General features: G+C 38.1%; 1 protein-coding gene across 11 annotated transcripts in view; it reads left to right on the top strand.

The window, feature by feature from the left end:
• Positions 1-21,502, top strand: part of TNRC6A (trinucleotide repeat containing adaptor 6A) — a 79,500-nt gene that overhangs the window by 36,770 nt on the left and 21,228 nt on the right. For 6 of the 11 annotated variants that reach the window (XM_075010452.1, XM_075010453.1, XM_075010454.1 and 3 more), the window contains exons 5-7: positions 9,129-9,464; positions 13,155-13,202; positions 18,066-20,657. In XM_075010452.1, the coding sequence (XP_074866553.1) occupies positions 9,129-9,464; positions 13,155-13,202; positions 18,066-20,657 (2,976 nt within the window). Of the gene's footprint in view, positions 1-4,120; positions 4,417-9,128; positions 9,465-10,211; positions 10,231-13,154; positions 13,203-18,065; positions 20,658-21,502 lie in introns of those variants that run through there. The other 5 variants (XM_075010456.1, XM_075010464.1, XM_075010460.1 and 2 more) reach the window with 4 other exon arrangements.

A 21,502-nucleotide genomic window follows, 5' to 3' on the forward strand; every position in this document is an offset into this window, starting at 1 on the left:
GCCACCAGGTGGAAGTCTCCCCGGTGGCTAAGATACTCGGAGGCTTGCTGCTGCTGAGGGACGTCTCCCCGGCGGCTTAGATACTCGGGGAGGCTACTTTGTCTGGTCCCCCACTGAAACCCCCTCACACCGCTAGACATGGACCCGTGGGGCTTGCTGCTGCTGGGGGGAAGTCTCCCCTGGCAGTTAAGATATTTGGGGGGGGCGCTACTTCAACATTTCAACTGGCTTTGCAGCTGCAGACCACAGTCCCCTCACCACTCCCCCAAAGATATTTGGGGGGGCTTGCTGCTCATTGCAGACACCTGCTGCTTTGATATTTGTTATAAAATCTTTTTCATAACATTTCCTATCTTTCTTTATGCTCCCCCCCCCCCCCCAACACACACACAAAAACCACCACAGGGTAGAGGGCCAGTTGAGATTCCTGTTTCATTTATAAGTTCAGTGTATGAGATTTTATTGCCATCCCCAATGCTTCCAATGGCTTTGTAGTGAAGAGGGAAGACAGAGTCAAGGAAAAAACATGTTTTTTTTTATCCTCTTTCTTCTGACTTCGCACCCCTTCATGCAGGGAAGAGTGGGTGGAGGGCCAGCTGAGACTATAGTCTGTCTCTGTTATTTTCAGGGGTTGGGTGCAGTCATGGGAAGGGAGATAGTCAATGGATGGCCATTTGAGAACACCGCCTGTGCACGGAAGTCTTATAGTGAACAGGGAAGCCAAATACCCTCCCATCAGCAACTCTTTTTTTCAGAAACTTAACTACCATCTCTTTCTTCAAGCTTTTCACGATCCCTGTATATTCAGGGATTGGATGCAATCCCAGGGGCAGGGAAACAGTCAGTGGATGGCCAGTTGAGAATTCAGTTACAGAAGAAAGTGGTTTCTGTTAACTTTGCCATTTTTGTGGATGCCCTACTTTTCCTTCCTTCCAATGGAAAAAAAGGGACGTTTACTTAACACAGGAGAGGAAAGAGGAAAATGCAACCTGGGAAGCTGTCAAAGACGAGTGAGCATACCCAAAATGCTATGGGGGTGAGGGAACTGTGGGATAGGTTCCCACAGTGCACTACTGCAGTAGTCAGTGTTTGCCAGTTGAGTGTGGCAGCAATAAGTCACGTTTGTGAGGAGCATGTGGGGAGGTGAAGATAGTCAATCGAATTTATAAATTCCAGAGTTACAAAATCAGTATTAATAAATTTGATTTTATCTTGTAGTGTAGATGTAGCCTACGTATATTTTCTTTATGCCATTATCAAAATATTGAAGAGAACCAGACCTGGAACCAGTCCCTGCAGGACCCCACTTGTTACTCCTTTCCAGTTTGTGTAACACTAATCAGTTACACACCCATCTTACAGCAGATCCATCTAGATTGTATTTTCCCAAGTGGTTTATGTGAGGATCACGTGAGACAGTATCAAAAGCCTTGCCAAAGTCAAGATGAACCACATTTACCACTTCACCTCTGTTGACCAGGCTTGTTACCCTGAAAAAGAATCTCATCTTCGGAGCTCTCTGTAATAAATATTTTGACTTAAATTTCTCTAAGATCCCTTTTTTGGCCCGTGCAATGGAATTATAATTAATTCTCAATTACAGAATGTGATTATCATGTCCTATAGCCTCTCCTTAAGTAGCAAGATGTTACAGTAAAATAGATACATTTGAATATCTTTAATTCAGCAGCCCTGGGAAACGGGGTATACTGGATTAAAGATTTTATTGGGCCAGGGAGGGTGCTGTGGGGTATGGACATGAGGTGAGTGGGGGCTGGGCAATTACCAGATGCCCTGCTCCCAGGGCCATACATGGCTCCTTGCTCCCTGCCACTCCCAGGCACCACCCCCACCTCTATGGGAGCAGTGGGGCAAAGCCTCAGGGAGGGTGTTTCATTGTGCTGCCATTCCTCCTGCCGGGTGAGAGGGGGTGTGGCAGTTCAGAGCTGTTTCCTCTAGCTGCCAGGGTCCATGCTGCAGGTGTTCCTGGATTAGGCACAGCCGGCATGTGCAGGTTCAAGTGCACTGTAACTACCAGCCATGCATAGATCTGCCAAATCCTGAGGATTGGAAAGTGTAGTTTTTAAAATTCTGCAGTAATAAATTAAGGTAGGCAAGGCTGTGAGGGACAGAATAGAAAAATGGTAAACATTTTGGTTAATAAACTATTACTCTCCATTCTGTATTCACAATTGGCATGTGGCTCTCCCCATCCTGAGAAGTGATAATGACGCTCGCAGCTCAGGAAATGAAGATGAGCCCAAAAAAAAAAGTTGTGTGTGTGTGTGTTCTGGATCATTGTATTACTTGTTTGTCTTTGAATGGAAGGAAATAGCTTTGTTTGAAAGATGCAAACATTTTTGTCCTTGTTAGATTTTCAACTTTAGTTATGGGAAGTATAATGTTCTTTATTAATGTAAATAGCAAACTCTTAACTTTAATATGTTGCTATATAGTAAAGTATATTTAAGGAAATAAAAGAGGAAATTTTAAGATCTGTCAAAGTGGTACAGACTGACAGTCACTTTTAATAAGCATAGATATTATGACATTCAGTAATAGAGCAATTTCAAACCGTAATTTCACATGTCAAAATTTGTCATCTGTGTTATGCATACCCGTTCACTGTTTCATCGTAGTTTTGTGTGCTTGCCTTCAAGAACCAAATTAATAAATATTTCATTAGTTTCCAAGTTTCTATCCTGTCACGTTTCTTAAAATATTATGAGAATGGGCTGAAGATGGCTTACAAAATTATAGGATTGCCAAATAGTTAAGTTCTTTGCAGATAATTATATTAATTGTAATAAACCTCTTCTCTCCCACCCCCCCCACCCCAACTGAGTCTAAAATTCATTTATGTCTTGCATCACTGCTTCCGCTGCTTTCATCTTAATAGTTCCAGAACATAAATCCTTTTCTTGGACTGATGTAACGTGGTTTGACATTACTGAGAAATTTTGGTCATACCCAGTTCAAATAAAAATATTGAAACGGGTAAGAAGGTACTGAAGATATTTCAACCATGAATAGCTGTTTATCATTGAGGTTAAATGGTTGTATTTAGTATGCTTCTGGTTTTTGTTAAAATTTTTACCTACTTTTTTGGTTTAAATGTACTCAGCAATTCCTAAGGGAATGCCTCAGATACATACTCTCTATGTACAGCACCTAGCACAAAGTGTGTCTGATGTTGGATTGGGGCCCTATAGGTACTAAGATGTAAATAAAATATGAAGTTTAAAAAGTGCTTTGAGATCTGTCTATGAAATGCACTGTTGAACAGGCAAATGTGTTGGTGCACTACTCAGAGTAGTCTGTTAAAAATAGCTTCTGTTGCATTTAACTTGTACTACTGTTCATGTTAAACAAACTTCCCCATTCATCCTCTCAAACCCCACTTCAGCTCTGAAAAGAAAATGGCATTGAACAGGCCATGCTAAACAAAACATTACAAAATATGTGCATTTAGTTTGAATTTTATTATCCCAGAATACCAGCTTCCTAGGCTCTTCAGCAAATGAGATGCTTTCACTGTAAACACAGATGAATGTGTGTGCAGGACAGTGCTACGGAACATGAAACACTTCCTTTACATAATGTATTTCAAGATATGTAGATAATACTTTAATGACTTATTTTACAAACTGCAATAGGTTTACTGCAGATATTCTTGCTGTCATGTCACTCATGCTTTTGAGCGACTAGCACTTTGAAAAAGAAAAATTAGACCATCAATTCAGATTTCTTTCAACTTTTTCCTCTCTAAATTTCCCTATTTTGTGGAAGGTCTAGCTAGAAAACTTAATGGTTTTGTTGCAACAGAGGAAACCCTGGATCATCACTGAAAGAGAAAATGCCTATAAACATATGGAACTGAATTCCTTTATGCTTGTTTTCTACCTTTGAAACATCTGCTGTCTATAAAACAAAACTGTCTGCTTGCACAAGCTTTTTTCTTTGCTTATATAACTGCTATACCTTAATGGAAAACTATTTTAGTTTTTAAAACGTATGAATGTAAAAAGAAAAAAAACCAAACTGAGCTATGAACACTTGCTGTTAAAGCTACCCGTATAAATGCCTTATAATTCACCTTTCTATGGATCTGCAGGGGTTAACGAATTGGCAAACAGTTAGATATTTTCCAGATCAGCTAGCTGAGCTTACAGCTGCGGCCATTTTTCCACAACGAAAATTCTAGCATTACATCTTACGTGTGTCAGCTTGAAAGCCAGACTTCCTCTGTTTGCCCTTCAGCATTCCAGAACTGACAACTCTTTGGGGCATGACATGCAAGGAAAAGTGTATTACAGTGTATTTTTAAGAGGTCAGCTTAAGGAGTAATAAGAAGAAAACATTTAAATGACAGTTTGGTGCTGCTCTTTGTGTGCTTTGGTCGGTGATTTGATCCATGTAAGCTGATTTTGTTAGCGTGAAACTGTTTTCCATCAGCATTAAAGTTGTTCAAACAGCTGCCATTTTTTTGTTGGGGGGGAGTTTGTCACTGGGCCCCTACTCCAGGAGGAGTTGGCAAGCAGTACTCTTGTAGCAGTAAAATGACACCATGCTTCTCCTCCATTTTCTAATGAAATCTGCAGAGTGGGAAAGCAACATAAGTTGGAAGCGTCTTTCTTTGGAATCTCTCTGTAAACTGTTTCTGTCACGGTCGTGCAGACTGTAACTTCAGCTCCCACTGCTTGTGGGTTTTCAGCAGGTTTGTTTTATGAAATTGTCTCTTGTGTTCCTTTGTAATCTTGCTGCTGCTTGTCAAGAAAATTAGCAGTAATACACTAAGCTTGTTAATAAAGTTGATTTTAACTTTTAGGGTGATGTAGAATGAAGCAGTGATCTGCAGAATGTTTTATCATTGTTTTTAACAGTTTTGTTATACCAGAGAACTAGATTGTAACACGTTTCTACGATGTTAAGTGATATTGGAATTTATAATAGTCGTATTGAAACAATTAAGGGTTAAAGTGAGAGATTGGCAACAGAGCTGGTTTAATGAACTGCTGAAAAGTTGCTGATTATAAAATATAATTGGGTAGAATTAACAAAGCTTGAGATTTTCCACCCCCACTTAGTTAAGAAAAATGGTTGTATAGGGTCTGAAACCATCAATAAAACAATCAAGTTGAAAGTAACTGAAAACTTTGTCTGAAAGCATATTTGACTGTAGGCAAGTAGAGAAAACATAGCTCAAACTTAAAATGTTTTACCTGAACCCTGGCTGCATGTTATTGAATTTGTCACATTTTACACGAAGAATGAATAATTCTGTTACTGCTTTTATCTATCAAGTAAATATATTTCTTGTATAATCTAATAATGTAACTGTTTAGAAAAAGTCATGTTCATACTATGACTATTTGGGGTTTAGTTAGTAACAGCAGATCTCACTATAATATGCTTTATCATTTTACAGTTGAGTAAATGAATATGCAGGAATTAGTTTAATTAATATCGTCAAGATGCACTTGCTCAGCTTTAAAGGGACTTAACTAAGGACAGTTAGGAATTAATGTTGCTTTGTTGGCTTTCTGCTCTGGTGACTTTCCCAAATGTGAAATATAAATGATTTTATTTAATCGGTAAGGAATAATTCTGCTATGGAAAGACTACTAAGTGAAGTGAAAACTATCATTGTATTGAGCACTAGCAAGATATTATGCTGTAATGAAATGGTCTCTGCACCAAGGAGTTTACAGTGGAAATAGATAGTAAAATTCACGTACACATGATACCAGGTGAGCAAAAACATGGATTTGTCACAAATCATTGTAATTCTTTTATAAGTACTTTTTGTGCTGGTAGGCCATATGCAGATAGCATTTATTTCCATTTATCTGTCAACAGATTTTCTTATATCAAAGTTCAAGTAAGTTTTTTAAACAGTACAACAAGTTACATCAAAAGGTATGTTGGTAAAATGTAGATTACTAGAAAGTTAAATAACAAAAGATACACGGGCAGGGAAATATAGTTTGTATATGAAAGACCAAGTCGCTTTAAATGTCTTGAGTTGCATTAGAAAATAGCCTAAAGTAATATGCGGTATTTTAATAATGTCTGCATGTTTTCCTCTATTGCATCATTTTACCTTGTAATTCATTAATGTTAAGATTAAAAGAACAAAGTGAAGAGGAATATGACAGAAAGGAATAGATGGAAGAATGTTTAGGATTTTAAGGCATTGAATTTCACTTGTGCAAATTAAGTGTATTTGGTCATAGGTCATTCCATACACTGAATAAATATACATATTAAAATATTAAATGCAGCTAGAACACGTGAATTCAGCAGCTTTCTAAAATAAGCAACAGAACTTTTACATCAGCAGAATCCTAATACTGCTCATCATTTCTTTTCCATTTATCAGTTTATCTAATTACTAGTGAGTACCTTCCCTTTGTATGCTCCTGTGCATTAACTTGACTTATGTCATGGCCGTTTTTGTACCTAATTCTGTCTATCTCCATTCAGCTGTGAAATAGCATAGAACTGGGTCACTGCTATGGCAGAGAAGAGGAAGATGGTGGTACTGTGGTGGTGTACATGTTTGTAATCACATGAAATAGTGTATCCCTTTCTCTGCCCTTGAAACTCCTTTGTAGGGTTGACATCTGACAGCCCTCCAATGAAGAAGAAATAGCATACGTGCTCCACTATCCCTTGTATACAAAATCTTTCTTTGGGTTTTGTCATTTTTGCACATGAAAAACTTACAACTGCTCTTCTGGGTGCTGAGACAGTTGGTGCTCTGTTTATACTTAATAGATTTGATTTTGTAGAATATTAATATTTTTTCAAAGGAATAATAGTGATGCCTGTTATCATGTACCTGTCTTGAGGCATGTGTATTTTTTAATTTACTGTTAAAAGCAACAGTCATATTCCCCGTATTGAAATTTCTTTTAAACAAAGCTTTAGTGAACTGGATTTCACTTTGATTTTCTAAGACAAGACTGTTCTATTTACCTGCATTTGTACCTGAAAGTGAATGTTAGTGTATGATTTTTGTGTTGTATTATTTTCTTTAATTTAACCATTTTGTTCTTGCTTCTAGCACACTAGGGAATTATTTAATGAAACACAAAAAGAAATGGCTTAGGAAATGCTGCTGCAAGGTCAAAAGCCTAGGTACGATAGCAGCATATTAATGTGCTGAGCTACTCTTGAAGATAAACAAAATTTCAGAGTAATGGAAGCTTAATTTTGGAATAGAATCATAGAACCGGAAGGGACCTTGAGGAGTCATCGACTACAGTCCCACTCACATCAGGACCTAGCACCAGCTACATCAGATCTACACACTTAAAAGCTGTTATCATTAAATATATTTGAGGCCCCCAACAAGTATCAAACTCACAACCCTAAAACGTTTACAAGGCCAGTGTTCTAACCACTGAGCTATTCCTTTTTGCAGTCCTTTAATAGGACCCTTAAAAACCCAACAGTCCCACTTTAGCAGTAGGAAAGCCTTACAGTTTTCATTACATCTTAAGGATCTGGCTATGGAGACAGTACTTGTGCAGGTATTTTTTTAAAATCTTGTTCAAGCTTTTCTAAGTTAACCTTGCCATTCCTGTTAATTACAAGGAGAGTTGTGGTTTCTGTTCAGCTTTGAAAATCAAAACCTGAATATTTTGTTACTTATTCTGTCAAAGAAAATGTAGACTGAACACACACTTGAGATCATAGAGGTATGTAAGACTTGAAAATTGTACGTAACAGTGACATTAGAGTTGGTTTAAATTTTTTTAAATTGTGGATGATCTCTAACTGTAGAACATTAGAGAGCTTTACATCTGTAGAGAACAGGTCCAACATCCCTGGTCCAGTGCCTTCAGGGCCTAAGAGGTCCTGGACCAGAGATTTTGCTGGACCAGAGGAGGTCAATTCTGCCCCCCTGCTGGCCTGCAGCCCCTCCTTCTGGGCTCCCCTCCCCACTGTGACCCGTGGCTTCACTGGGCTGCAGCTTCCCACCCAGCCTTGGTGATGAGCCATCACTCCCCAGCCTGGGCTGCCAGCTTTTCAGATGTGATCAGATTGGTGTGAGGGTCTTGCTGCTTCTCCCAGCCTGGCTTCCCTGTCTGTTGCCCCCAAACCAGCTGTGGCTAGCCTGCCCTGGGCTCCTGCCATTGGTCTACCTGAGCCCTCCTCCTCCCAGCCCAGGACTCTCTGATCTTGCAAGATTTGTGGTTCTCCCAGACCACTGATGTTGCCGGATGAGAGATACTGGATTTGGGCATTTCAATCTGTATTTATGGGTTTTATCAGACCAAGACCAAGCAGATATTCCATCCTGTGTTTTTCTGGTTTTCATATTATTTGTTTGCATTTGAACTGGTGTGATAGAGAAAATAAACAGATAGCAATGAATACTATAGTCACCTGTTTATTCACAGTTTGGCTTTCTAACACATTCTTTGGACTCAGTCATGCCTAAAAATGGCCATGCTGTCAAGGTTATTAAAGGTAATTCTGATTTCATTTAAGCTGCGTGCTTGCTATTTCACCCATGGAGGCAATCAGTCACATCAAATGGTGTTTGGTATTTATGCTATCACTTTCTACTGACTGTGTACTAGGCAAACACTAGTATATAGATTTCCATTGGGATGTCAGGACTGACAAGATAGGGGAGTGTTAACCACTTATTCTCTTTGTTCATAAACTTGCCACATGCTCTTTTATGTTGACTTCATAAAAATCTTGTACGCAAAGAATTTAACTTTCTGCTGTAGGAAATAATGCAACCCACTATTTTATTTTATTTTATTTTTGAGGAATGTAATTTTGCTTTAGATGCTAAAATAAACCTGGACCAATTAAGTGCCTATCTTTTAAAATGTAGGATCTTCGGAAGGAGTGGTAGTAAAATTGTTACGAATTTATAGTCAAATCAATTACTGATGCTAGAAAAATGGCATATGTATAGAGCAGTGCTTATAGTGGACCCTGGGTTGCAGCTTTAACTGGGGCAAATACTGCCATTCCGAAATACATACCCAACTCAAAATATGTTTTTCTTTCCTTACACTTTTTTGAGTTTGAAAAGAGTTCTACTTGTGATCAATTTTCTTCAAAATTAATTTTTTTTTTGTTTTGTTTTGGTGGGTTAGTGCCAGAACAAGCAAAGACCAGTGTAAGCCAGCCTCAGCCTGTCACCTCTAACGGCACTTCAACAGCAACCAGCACTAATAATAATGCCAAGCGGGCCACAGCCAACAATCAGCAGCAGCAGACCTTGCCTCGATACCCTCCTCGTGAAGTACCACCACGATTTCGACACCAGGAACAGAAACAGCTTTTGAAGCGAGGTCAGCAGTTACCAGTTATAGCTGCAAACCTGGGATCCACTACTAAAGTATTAAATAGTCAATCAGGAGGCAGCACTGTTACAAGTAAACAGCCAGTGACCAACGGAGAAGTGCCGAATAGCAGCAAAAAACAGTCAGGTGAGAGAGGAAGTAACTTGTTTTCAGAGAGATTAAATATTTATTAGTTGCTAGATTAAAAAGACGATAATCATTGTAACACAGAATACATTTTAGGGTAAGTGGGTGAACAGTGTCTCTGCTCATGTTAAGCATTGATTTTAAAATGTAGTCTCCTGTGCTCTATTCCTTTTAGCCAAGTCTCTGATCATTCTCAGCTCATCTTGGTTATTGAGTATGCAGTTTATATACTGTACAGATCATCTCTACCTTTGAACCATATAGGGTTATGTTTAGGTCAATATTAATATTTTTCTAGATCCCCTCTTGATCTCAATGATTGCTCAAAAAGGTCACTTTTTAAGGGATCCTTATATGTAAAGACTTTACCACAAGTCTGTGTGTTAAAGCTATATCCAGTATCCAGGAATCTGAAGAGCATCCTCAAAACAAGTTTTTTTTTTGTTTCAGATCCAGAGACATCACCTTGAATTTCTGGATTTAAAAAAATAAAATCAGTCATTATTCTGACGTTCAGGTTTATTTTGCTAAAGTGATTAAATTTGTTCATGTGCCACAAGTACTGTCTCTACTGGCAGGTTGTCTTGGCCTCTTGCAGAATTGTCTTCTCTGAAATGTGAGGGATGAATGACTGCTGTTCCTATCAGTATTTTTGTCTTTCAGAAACTCTTCACTCTGATCCCTCTTCATCCTTGTTGGCTTGACAAACTTATCCTTCAAATATCTTAAGAGTATAATGAAGAACTTCATACGTTGGATGTACAAGGTGTACATTTTTTAACAGTGGTAGGAGTTAACCACAGGAGCATTTACCAGGGTCCTGGTGACTTCTCAGTCACTGACCATTTTTAAATTAAATTTGGATTTTTCTAAAAGATCTGCCCTAGGAATTAATTTTGAGGAAGTGCTATAGTTCATGCTGTACAGGACTTCAGACTACATTATCACAATGGTGTCTTCTAGCTTTGGAATCTAAGAATAAGTTTGCACTTTGAACTAGGTCATAAATTACTGATCTTTTATAAGATAAGGGTAGTGTGTTCTTGTTTGGAGAGAAATAACTCCAATTCTAGGAACTTGGTATCCCATTCTCAGCCATCATCTTCTCTGTAAGGGGATGTCTACACAGCAAAGTTACTTGAAATAACAGCCATTATTTCAAAATAACTTTGCGAGTGTCTATACAATGCAACCACTATTTCAAAATAATAGTGCTCAGCTACTTTGAAATGCAGTTTGTGTGTAGCAGTGTTAGTGCAAAATAAGCTATTCTGGAAAATCTCTTCCAGAATAGTTTATTTCATAACAGTGCTGCTGTGTAGACATATCTTAAGTGTTTTTGTGTATCTTATGCTGGTTGTGTAGCTGCATTTGGTGTATTGAAAGGCTTTTAGCAATTATGATACAACTTGTTTCACCTGAGCAATCTAAATATGGCTGTAATTCGTAGTATTTCTTAACATTACTGGTATTTGGCACTACAGAGGCTTATTATATAGAGCACTCCGGTTACAAAAAAGGTGATTTCCTTTTTTTAAAGGAATCCTTGAGGAAAATCTTGGTGGCTTTTTTTTAAACTCCCTTTTATATGCTTGATCTAGTTGATTATCCTTAGACACTCCTCAGAGAATCTAGAAGATAGCAGTATACAAAATGGAGACAAACGTGTTGCTGTCAAATACTATCCAAATGCATATCCAAGCTAAATAGTATGGATTAATACAAAGTCCATTAAAATTAGTTAGCAATTTTGGGTATTTTTTAAATTATAGGTAGTGTTTCCTTAGTTTGGGATTATACTCTTCAGTTTTATGTTTGTCATAGAGTGAGCACTTTCTAACCAGGACAAAAAAAACCTAAAAATACCCAGATGATATTTTTTGTTTCTGTCATCCGGTCTAGTCATGTGGCCTCTGTCAGAGAGATTTCTAAGTAGTTTATTAAAAAGCTCTTCTTTGAGGCAAACTGTTAGAAACTGGTTACATACATTGTATTACATTCCAACAGGGTCTTGCACATCCTCATATTTGATTTTTCTTATAATGTGATTGATAGTATTCCAAACTGTGGAAAAGATGTATTTACAGCTAAGTGGACTCCTCTACTCTTCTGGCTTTTTTTTGTTATAATACTGAACATTTACTCCTATGTCTGAGTAATCTCTGAGCTAAAAGATACTGGTTTCTCCCCCCTCTAGTGACACAGCAGTGTTTATACTAAGCATGTGAGCCACATGCTGTTCTTCAAGTGAGATGTTAAATCTAGATACCTGCTGATTCTTTAGTTGTTCCGATGACCAATAAAAGGCCCTACGGAACTCTCTTGGAGAGGACAGCATAATCCAATTACCCTGGCCATCTTTCACCTGTCTTTCAAAACAGGAGTAAAGGGACTTCGAAGTAGCCTGGGCACTTCAAAGTACCCACGGGTTAGCCATGGCTACACGCAATCCGACACTTCGAATTTTAACACTTTTTGAAGTTGCCGTGGGGGAAAGTTAACTTAATGATGTGCTGCATATGCAATGCAGCACTTCATTAATAATCTCCCAACACGCTACTTACCACACTCGCTTCAAAGTTGGGAGCTAGTATAGACACAACCCCTTTGATTTTATTTATTGCCAATAACAAAACATCTGTTGCAAGAGGCAGAAGCTGGAAAAAAATTGTATGTAGTGTTCAGAAATATGTCTTAGTCTAGGACCATTCAAAAAAACTTGGCTAAGCTCTGTGGTTACATTAGGAAAAAATTAGAAGCAAAATTGTCCAAGGATGTTTTATGATTATTAGCTTAATAGTGAGATTAGGAATGGGCTTAGAGTAGTGATTCTCAGACATACATCTACCCATGGGGTACATGGACATCTTTTGGGGCTATATCTAGCTATTTGCCTGGTTTTACAACAGGTTACACAAAAAGCACTAGCAAAGTCAATACAGACTAAAATTTCATACATACCCAGTGAGAGAGAGCATTTTTCATTAACAGTAGACTGTGACATTTTTATATGTCTGATTTTGTAAGCAAGTAGTTTATACGTGAAGTGAAACTTGGGGTGCGCATGGCACATCAGACCCCTGAAAGGGATCCAGTAGCCTGGGAAGATTTGAGAACCGCTGGTCTAGAGGGAAATGTTCAAAACTATGATTCTCCCATAATAGTCTCATGAGTTTAACAAAAAAAACAAAACAGGAAAAAAAATTTATGGTAGCTTTGTATTAATGGTAAAAACTACCTATCTAATACATTCAGTTAATTTTTGTGTAAGTTCAAGAATTTTTTAAATTAGTTATATTTTATTTTGGATGACTTTTTATTTTTAAAAAACAAAACTTAGTTAATAGAAATCAAGTAGTAATGGAAATCCTAAGCAAAAATGAATGGCAGAATTATAAATACAGAATTGTTCAATACGCAGTGCAGGATATGGGTAAAAAACTAAATTGTTGCTTATATCACATAAATTTTAATTTATTGCTGATTCTAGACCTATGTGAGACCATTCAGAATTTGCAGCTTTGAACATTAGTTGAAGAAGACACACTGCCCTTTTGACAAGGGAAAAAAAAACTTCTCTTGGGAAAGGAGGCTAATAAATTGATTCTAAAAATAGAGTGCTTTATGGCATAATCCAAAAGGAATAACTTTAATTCAATAACAATTCTGTGATCTTTTGCTTTTTCATAGGCATGCCTCCCATTCGGGACTTGGTCAGCCATTCCCCTAACCAGTCAGGTGATGCATACCTATTTCAGTCTCATGTTTGTTGTGCATTACGTGTATGTTTATAAGAGTTACATATTTTAGTAACTACTTGCACAATTATCTATTGATTTTGCTTCTTGGTTGGTTGTGTTTTGGAAGCTTGACTGTTAATGTGTGCATGACTGACTAAATGCTTATTTTTGTTTATGCACTTACATCAGCTTATAGGCTTTTTTATTTTTCACACACATGCAAAATATAAAAAAGGTTATATGTAAGTTTTCTGGTGCAAATTTCTGGACTACACTAGTAGGTTTCAATGCACAGTTAAGTGCTGTGCGTGATTAATTAAGGTTATTTATAATAAATACTGTATTATATACATCAACATAATAAATATCCATAGTAATATGAAATATTAGGTTTTTCTGATTTGTTCTTCTAGCAGATTAAGTAACACAAAACAAAGAAATATTTACCCTTCAGTTAAAAACATAAAACAATCATAAACAAATTATATCTGTTTTTTGGTTACTTTAATGTGTCCGGTAACTCTGAATTCCCCAGCCTTCGGTTTTGGTTTTTGTCTCTTTTATATAGATGTTTTTTCTCTTTGAACTAGTCAATCAATCAGAATGACAGATAATACAGTGTACAACTCCCTTTACGGTTCCTGAAGATTGCTTATTAAGAACAGACTTTTGCTGAATAATGTTTGGGTACTTCTATACGTGACAGCATCACAGAAAGCCTACCCAGGCCCCAGCACCACAGAGTTGGAGCCCTACCCATCATGGGTCAGAGCTGTGTGGGGGATACAAAGCCTCAAGACTTCCACCACAGTCAGAGGACCTATAACCTGAGCCCGGCTGACCTCAGGTTTTGGCTTCAGCCTCTCACACTGGAGCTCAGGCTTTAGCCCTCTCTGCACTAGCCAGTCTGAGCGAACCTTGGCAATCCTGTTAAACAGAGTCCCAATCCATAGTTTGAGAACCACTATTCTGGATATAGCAGTTTATGCTAAATTATGTTGGAAGTTGAGTAACTTATGATACTGACATTTTCATTCGTATTTTAGGTTGAGACTGCCTCATGCTAGCATAGAAAGAGTAGGGAGCTGACAGTTATCTTCCATTGAGATATTAAAATGAATTCTTTTCCTCCCATGTAACAGGCCATGAGAGTGCTAAAGATCTTAATGTAAAACAAGATAATTGGTGTTCAAGTTATAATCTTTCTCTGAACAAAAATTCTCACACACAAGGCTTTGGGTTGCTGGAGTACACTGTAGCAATTGTTTGCTTACACAATAACTGTGTTGCCCTAATTTTGCTCATTACATTGTAATACCTCACGAATGAAACACACTAGAATAATCTTTGCATATTCAGATCATTTATTTTTATACATTTTTAATAAATTTTCATTGCCACAACTTTCGTAATTGGATTAGCCATATCTTAATATGAGGAATTGCAGGTCCAACATGGTCTTATATTCAGGAACTCTTGAAAATCTTCACTGCAAGTTCTTTGAGTCTCAGCAGTTGAAGCAAAACTTCTTTTAAGCAAATAGTCTTGTTTGATACTCTGTGCTCATTTCTTGCAGTTTGAAAATGTGTTATCACCAGTGCATAATATTGCAATCTCTGCTCTTCATATATAGTTAACTATTAGCTCTCAAGATTATATAAAATAAACTGATGGAGACAAACAAGTTATAAACGCACCTTATGGTAATTAGTCTGTCTTTTACTCTCTTTTCATCAGCAAGTTGTATCAAGCTTTGTATTATCTTATCAAGGAGCACAGCCTTGAATTTTTAATATTGACTTTGAGTACAGAAGTATATTGTTATAAAATGCTGCTTGGAAGATTTTTTTTCAGAGCAATCTTGGAAAAACCTTTCTGTGCAGAATGCTCAGGTTAGTTTTGCTGTGATTTTTGTGGCTGAACTTCTAATTTGAAGAAAAAAAATATTTCATATTGTGTAAAGTCACTTCAAAATGTTTTGCAAGATTTCAGTGAAATACAGCTATTCAATTCCTTTGTCAAAGCATGTTCAGTGACACACATGTTGGCAGAGAGGTGCCAGGTGTAAGCTCTTTGCTTTGGCAGTCATTTTAAACTTAAGGCTTTTATTTTTTAAAAGTAAAAATCTAACCAGTATTTATGCTTCAGATGTGCACAAGTCCTTAGAGCGTATGTCCAAGAAACAAGAAAAGCTCATAAGTAATGTCAATATTTTAAGATGGAACCATTTATCTAAATGTAATTTTTAAAATCATATTAAAAGCTTCCAGCAAAGGAGTGATATATAATAGTAGTAGAACACTGACTTTATTTGCAAGTGTTAATAGTTAAAATTTCTTGGGTCTGTTCAACTAATCAAAAACAGCATAATCAGATTAGATTAAATGTATTATTGCATACAAATTGATGCTTACACTAGATGTTAGCTAGAGAAAATGAATTTCCATCATTTTGCTTTAATTATTCCCCTGCCCATTCTTATCTGTTTAAATTGTAAACTGTTTGAGTCTGGATCATGTGTTCATGTCTTACTGTAAAGTGCATTGGTCATTGTTCTTACTATGAACCTTCTACAGAGACATGAAAGCTTGAGACTTGCTGATCTAAGATGGTAATGGAACAAAACCAAGATTTGTTTTGACATAACTTGTGTCCATTTTTAAATCAAATCCACGTTAGTAAGTGCACTAATCCATGTGCATCCACAGACTGTATATTCCATAACTACTGTCTAAAGGAGAACATATTTATTAGGTGGCTTTTATAACTCCATATTACAAACACATGTTTAGTACATAAATATTTGCATGCTAATGAACAATTACCCAGGCAAAATTGTAACGTTTGAATATTCTGAAGCAAAAGCATTAATTGTATTAGTTTAAAAAGAAAATTGTGTCCATTTTCCGTAGCAAATCCTGAACGTCTTACTATGGTGAAAAGTCCTCTTTCTCCAGGCATAAAATATATTAGCGAATGTAATATTATGCTACTTTTTTCCCCCATTCATACAAATGTTGGGTCAGTAACTTACGTGACAGTTTTCCCCTCATATTCTATTGTGTTGGTATTGTACTTCATACTGTTCAAGGCTACTTGTTTTCATGTTGCTATATTTCCAAATAGCTATCTAGGTATAGAATACTAGAATAGGAAGGGACCTCAAAGGCCATCAAGTCCAGTCCACTGCACTCACAGGACAAAGCAACAAGTTGATCATCCCTGACAGGTGTTTATCTAATCTGATCTTAAACGTCTCCAGTTATGGAGATTCCACAACCTCCCTCCCTATATCTTCGTTCTTGGTTGTATAACTTACATCAAACTTTTTATTCAAATTGTTGGTTTGAGGGAAGAAAAAGGAGTTCAAGTCTCTGCAATAGAGTTTGTAAAATTCAGGATGACAGAGTGGTAAAATGAATACATTTTGGCGCACTCTTCTGCCTTTCATACCAGCCTGGATCCAACACTTTAACAGGAAGTTAAAAACCTTATTCTGCATGTAGCCAGTTGTGAAATATTTATAAATAGCTGGAGAAAATTTCTTCTTGATTCTTGCTTATGATTAGTTTATAATCTGAAAGAGAAAATGTTTTGGTTTGCACAAGTCCAAATTCAGCCTTGCTACTTGATTTGCACGTGTACCTTTAAATTTTACTGGGGAGAGACTAATCACCTTTCAATCTGTTCCTCATTCTTAATATCGTAGTACAGTTCCTCTCTAGCTGTTGATTCCATGCAATATGGTTTCAATTTTTGCAGTTGCCACTAAGCCACTTCCTTTTAAATCTCATCTTGACCTTCATTTTTCTTTTTCTTTTTTAATGACTTCCTTTGAAGTTTTCTTATTCTGCATATGAAGGATGATGTACAAAAATAAATACCTTGAATAGTCTATCAATTAAGTTATATTATTCAGTGTCCTTAAATGGTGTTTCTTTCATTACTTCCTTTCCCTAGCTATTGTTGCATAGTAATCTGTTGTACTAGATCAGTTTAACTTTCAAAACAAAAAGCAGTGAAGTAGCACTTTAAAGACTAGCAAAATAGTTTATTGGGTGAGCTTTCGTGGGACAGACCCACTTCTTCAGACCACAGCCAGACCAGACTTTGTTATATATAACATGCTCCCTTTCAGAATATCACTTGTAAGCTTTAACTGTTGTTTTGTTTTATTTGTGCAGTGCCCCTTTCATAAAGTGTTCTTCTACATATGAGCAGTAGAATATTTAAAAATAAACAGTGTAATAACAATCCAAAATGGGCTTGTTAGGGATGCCATGTTTCATTTCATACCTCAAATATATTTTCTATGCCATTGCTAAGTGTTCTGCTAGCAAATGCTATGTTAATGTCTTTATAACATCCAGTGGTAAAAGTGTTGGCATAATCTGTGAAATACCCCTGATTTTGAACTGCTGTACTTGTCTTATGCAGTAGAGCCTCAGTTATGAACATACAGGGAATTGAGGTTGTTGGTAACTCTGAACAAAATGTTACGGGGACTTCTTTCAGAATTTTACAACTGAACTTTGACTTAATGCAACTGTGAAACTTTACTGTGTAGAAGGAAGATGCTGCTTTAACTATCTTAGTTTACATGAAACAGGCAAGTCTTTTTAACTTTTAGTAATTTAATTCAGTACTGTTCTTGTGTGTATTTATATAAAAAATACGTATTTTTTTTTTTGGATCTCTGCTGTTTCCTGATTTCATGTTTCCAGTTTCAGATGAGGTTTGAGTTTGACTGATCAGTTTGTAACACTGGTGTTCATATTTCTGAGGTTCTACTGTATTTTTCTTTTGTTTTAATTGAAGTAAGTTTCTTGAATTTAGAGGTACTTTTTTATTTTTCTTTTAGATCTGAACCACAATGGTCTAGGATCCCATTATGAAAATTCTCACTGGGGACCAGTCTCTTCAAATAGTGACTCCAGCACAAACTGGGATAAAGTTATTGTAGACGGTTCTGACAAAGAAGCATGGCCATCAATCACAGGCAGTGACCCAGAGTTGGCTTCAGAATGTATGGACACTGACTCTGCCTCTAGCTCTGGGTCAGAGAGAAATCTTGTTATAATGGCTTCAGGGAGCACAGGTGGTGAAAATGATAGCATTCGGAATGGCATTGGACACAGTTCTCAAAACAAGTTTGTGGTTGGTAGCAACAGCAATAATGTGGGCAATGGAAGTCTTAATGGGCCATGGGGTTTATCCCATGGAACCATAATAAGCACATGTCAAGTTTCTGTGGATGCTCCTGACAGCAAATCTGAAAGTAGCAACAATAGAATGAATGCTTGGGGCACCATAAGCTCTTCATCAAATGGAGGGTTAAATCCAAGCACTTTGAATTCAAATGGCAACCATGGTGCCTGGCCCGTGTTGGAGAACAATGGACATGCCCTGAAAGGGTCTGGAGGGAGTGGTAATGCTGGCACAAATATTCAGTGCAGTACCATCAGTCAGAAGTCTAACAATCAGAGCGTTCACTCAAAAGTGGGTGGTTCCGCCCATGGTTCCTGGGCAAGCCTTCAGGAAAATTGTGATTCTGAAGTGAATGGTACAAGGAAGGTTTCATTCAGTGGGCAACCTCAAAACCTTAACACTGAAATGAATGGACCAAATAACACTACTAACTTTATGACCTCTAGTTTACCAAACTCTGCTGGTTCAGTACAGATTAATGAACTGCCTAATAATACAGGGCCTGGGGCCTGGCGTGTGAGCACAATGAATCATTCTCAGATTCAGGCCTCTCCAGTTACAAATGGCACTTCCACTTCTCATCTTAGCAATGGTGAGGCAAAAAATGGTGGATCTTATGGTACTACGTGGGTTGCCTATGGTTCTAATTACTCTGGAGACAAATGTCCAGGCCCAAACAGCCAAGCTAGTGGTGACACTGTGAATGCAACTCTAACGCAGCCTGGCGTAAATGGGCCTGGCAGCACTAACTTTCAAATCAATGGGAATAAAGGAGGAGGGGTATGGGAGGGAGGGACAGTCAGCTCCCAAAATATGCCATGGGGAAGCGCAAATGATGTGAGTTCTGGAGGAAGTCGAAGAGGATGGGGCAACCCTGCACAAAACACTGGCACTAGCATTTCAAATGGGGAATGGAATAAACTGCCTAGCAATCAGCATTCCAATGAAAGTGTAAATGGAAATAGTAGGAAGTTTACAAATGGATGGAAATCTGCTGAAGGGGATGATCTTAATAGCCAGAATTCTGCTGCATCTCAGATAACTGAGCAGAACAATGTGTGGGCCAAAACAGGTACTGGGGATAGCGAGGGTAGTACAGAGAGCACTGGAGGTCATGAGGATAAAGTAACTGCAGAAGGACAGCACCGAGAGAGAAGAAAAGTTGACCAGCATGCATTACTCCAAAGTATAGTCAGCAGAACTGACTTAGATCCACGTGTCCTTTCCAACTCTGGTTGGGGACAGACTCCAATCAAACAAAACACTGCCTGGGATACTGAAATATCGCCAAGAGGTGAAAGAAAGGCTGACAATGGGACAGAGGCTTGGGGAGGCTCTGTTACACAGACTTCCAGCTCAGGGGGATGTGTGGAGAGACCTAGCCCTAATGTTAATGATACCTCATCTGTATCAGGGTGGGGAGATCCAAAGTCTGCTATAAGGTGGGGAGACTCCAAAGGCTCGAACAGCCAAGGGGGGTGGGAAGAGGATTCTGCTGCTACAGTAATGGTCAAGAGCAATCAAATATGGGTAAGTGGCAAAGAGGACAAGTCATCTTGGAATGATGCACAGAAGATCAAACAGGGATGGGTAGATGGACAAAAAGCCAGCCAAGGTTGGGCAGTTTCTGCCAATGAGAGCTGGGGAGAAAATTCAAGAAGCAACCATTGGGGTGAGGCTAAGAAATCTAGTTCAGGGGGTAGTGACAGTGATAGATCGGTGTCTGGTTGGAATGAATCTGGTAAATCAAATTCCGTTACTTGGGGAAGTAGTAATACTAACCCAAACAATTCTTCAGGATGGGATGAGCCTGCCAAGTCTAATCAGAGCCAGGGCTGGGGAGAACCTCCCAGATCAAATCAGCCTCAAGGTTGGGGCGATTCTTCAAAGCCAATCAACTCCCCAGACTGGCACAAGCATCAAGATGTTGGATCTTGGGGAGCACCATCTACTGCAAACAAACCACCCGGTTCCGGGTGGTTGGGTGGACCAATACCAAGTCCAGCAAAGGAAGAGGAGCCCACAGGATGGGAGGAGCCATCCCCAGAGTCAATACGCCGTAAAATGGAAATTGATGATGGAACTTCTGCTTGGGGTGATCCCAGCAAATACAACTACAAAAATGTGAATATGTGGAATAAAAATGTCCCAAACAGTAGCAGCAGTTCAGACCAGCAAGCACAGGTACATCAGCAGCTACTGCCTTCAAGTGCCATGTCCAACAAGGAGAGCAGTCATGGTTCTGGTAAGACTTCATTTTACCTAGACTGTGCTTTCTTGGGTGCTTATAAAACACTTCTTTGGATTTTGTTAGAAACTAGAAACTTCCCAAGGTAGGGAATAATTTTGTCAGAGAGCTGACCAGTGTTGTAATAATTTTGCAGTGCTTGTATTTTATTTTAAGGAATCTTTCTGAAATTTAAAAACTGATCTTGAGCAGAATAATTAGGCTGGTCTCTTGCTCATCTTGCACTGTAAAGAAAGAATTTTTAAAAATCCAGAAAGAGAAAGGCCTTTGCTTTGTATATAATTCGAGCTTTTAATTAACTGCAGCGATGATATTAACATTCAGCCTCTGTTGCAAACTAAGTGGTGTTAAGAGGTGTCTGCAAGGTGCAGGGCAGACTCAAGCTTTTACCTTGATGCAGAATTTCTCTTGGCAATAGAGTGTGAACATTGCTGTTCACTTCTTGGTTTGGGAAGGCACTGGAAATTTATGTATTGCTATAGCAGGTTTGAACTTCAGAAAAAGTGCTCTGACCTAATAGATTGGAGAAAAGGCTAGTTGAGATTGCCCAGTGTAATATCTGAGAGAGTTTTTGCCTTCCAGCAAATTTCAACTACAGTTGAATCATATTCAAAAGAGAGTGCCTCAAATTCCAAGTGTAGTTTTTACAAGTTTAGCACTTTCTTAATTGAGAAATCTCTGTAATCAAAAGGTGTAGTGTCTTCATGTATGGAACTGGTGCGTGTTTGGATTTTTTTTCCTTACAAAGAATCTTACAAGTGCAATATTTAAAATGTGTGTGAGTGTCGTGTTTGTAGTTAATTGTGTTTTTTATATCTTGAGTGTGAAGAACCCCTCAGCGG

Source organism: Carettochelys insculpta, chromosome 16, assembly GCF_033958435.1.
Source record: "Carettochelys insculpta isolate YL-2023 chromosome 16, ASM3395843v1, whole genome shotgun sequence".
Classification (NCBI taxonomy): Eukaryota; Metazoa; Chordata; order Testudines; family Carettochelyidae; genus Carettochelys; species Carettochelys insculpta.